The 1545-nt window shown below is 32.8% G+C and overlaps 1 protein-coding gene across 1 annotated transcript; it reads left to right on the forward strand.

Annotated features, from left to right (window-relative positions):
• Window positions 1–298: 298 nt before the first annotated feature.
• LOC117169385 (zinc finger matrin-type protein 5) lies at window positions 299–1309 on the forward strand. Its single transcript, XM_033355743.1, has 3 exons — window positions 299–584; window positions 668–805; window positions 1016–1309. Exons 1-3 carry the CDS (start codon window positions 458–460, stop codon window positions 1246–1248), a joined length of 498 nt encoding a protein of 165 aa, XP_033211634.1. The 5' UTR covers window positions 299–457; the 3' UTR covers window positions 1249–1309.
• Window positions 1310–1545: the final 236 nt, after the last annotated feature.

Consider the following 1545-nt stretch of genomic DNA (forward strand, 5'->3'; position numbering starts at 1 on the left):
GACTTGACAACTATTTATATCGATCACAGTAAGTTTAATAATATTTTTTACTAAAAAAATAATCCTCGTCTTGCTTTTATGAAAAATTTGAATATTCATATAAATTTCAAAATTAAACATTGGTCACAAATATTCTTGAGAATATATTCACAAATATATTCAATCCCAACAGGATATACTATTTTATTTTTAACTTGATCATTTGATCATTTTAAATTAGCGCGTTTGAATTTTGTTCATCGGTCGAAGCAGAGATGGCGATAGTGTCGGTAAAACCAGCTGATTGTGAACGAATCAATAGACAACGTTTTAAAACGTGCGGATGTCATGTTTACTTACATTTTCATAAATGCAGTAAACACCGGCAAACACTATATTTTGAACTGCATATTTGTCATCTAAAGTTCGATTGAGCGAAACTCAATATTTTTCCATTTATCAGAATCACTTTGTTAAAATGGGGAAGCAATATTACTGTGATTATTGTAACCGATCCTTCAAAGAAAATCAAGATGCGCGGAAAAAGCACTTGTCTAGTTTGGTGCACCTCAACAACAAATCTGATCATTACCATCGGTACAAAGGTAATAGTAGTTATTCCTATTCCTAAATCAATAAAGTGTGTAAAACTTGATGTTAAATCTATAAATTGTTTGTTCGATTTTAGAACCCGAGGAAATATTGAGGGATGAATCATCGAAGATCACTTGCAAAAAGTTCGCCCAAAACGGAGAATGTCTGTTTGGAAACACTTGCAAGTTTACTCACTTCACGCCGCATATGCTATGGGAATTAAAACGATTGGGTATAAACACCTTTATAAATTATTATTGTTTGATAAACTGTGATTTATGTATTTTCCTTTTTATTACATTTTTTTAAAATTTGAATTGAGGCATTTGAGATTTGAGTGTGTTGTCTCAATTTTATCGCTGGATTCTTGTTTTTTTTTTAATTTTTAAGAATTTTATAGTAGTATTTACTAATTAATGCTCATTAATTTGATCTGTTGTAGTTGCAATGAAAAAAGAAGCTGAAGCAAATTCAAACTTAAGTTGGCCAAATCCCAGTGAAATTGCTAAAGAGTTTTTTGAAGATTTAACAGACAGTCGTGAAATGAATCGTGTAGAACAACCAGTTTGGACTCTCCCTGCTGAATTACACAATTATCCTAACCTGCCGCCTTCATTGTGGCCAATAACGGTGGAAACAGTTACAACCCCCGATTGCGGAAAATGGGGATACTGATTATTATTTTTGATGTACCTATGTGATTGTAATTGAATAAATCTCATAATTTTATAACAATTTCTTTCTTGTTTTTGTACTTCATTAATGTCCTAGAGTAAGCAGAGAACAAAATAAGTTACGATTCTGAGCAAAATTGAAGTATAAGGGAGTCATCCTGGCTTATAGATGTTGCGATTGTTAATATTCTAACATGGCGGCCTTATTGGCACTCACCGTGACGTTGGTTCCATTTCCAAAGACACAAGCGAAGCTGGAAACATTTGCAGAAAGTTTCACTTCTCTACCTCTGCGAGG

This window comes from Belonocnema kinseyi, chromosome 3, assembly GCF_010883055.1.
Source record: "Belonocnema kinseyi isolate 2016_QV_RU_SX_M_011 chromosome 3, B_treatae_v1, whole genome shotgun sequence".
Lineage (NCBI taxonomy): Eukaryota > Metazoa > Arthropoda > Insecta > Hymenoptera > Cynipidae > Belonocnema > Belonocnema kinseyi.

Bases quoted from the DNA above. Each gene is read 5' to 3' on its own strand.
- LOC117169385 (XM_033355743.1), top strand. From the start codon at position 458: ATGGGGAAGCAATATTACTGTGATTATTGTAACCGATCCTTCAAAGAA. The intron at 585-667 runs GTAATAGTAGTT...GTTCGATTTTAG, and splicing joins TCATTACCATCGGTACAAAG to AACCCGAGGAAATATTGAGG. The intron at 806-1,015 runs GTATAAACACCT...GATCTGTTGTAG, and splicing joins ATGGGAATTAAAACGATTGG to TTGCAATGAAAAAAGAAGCT.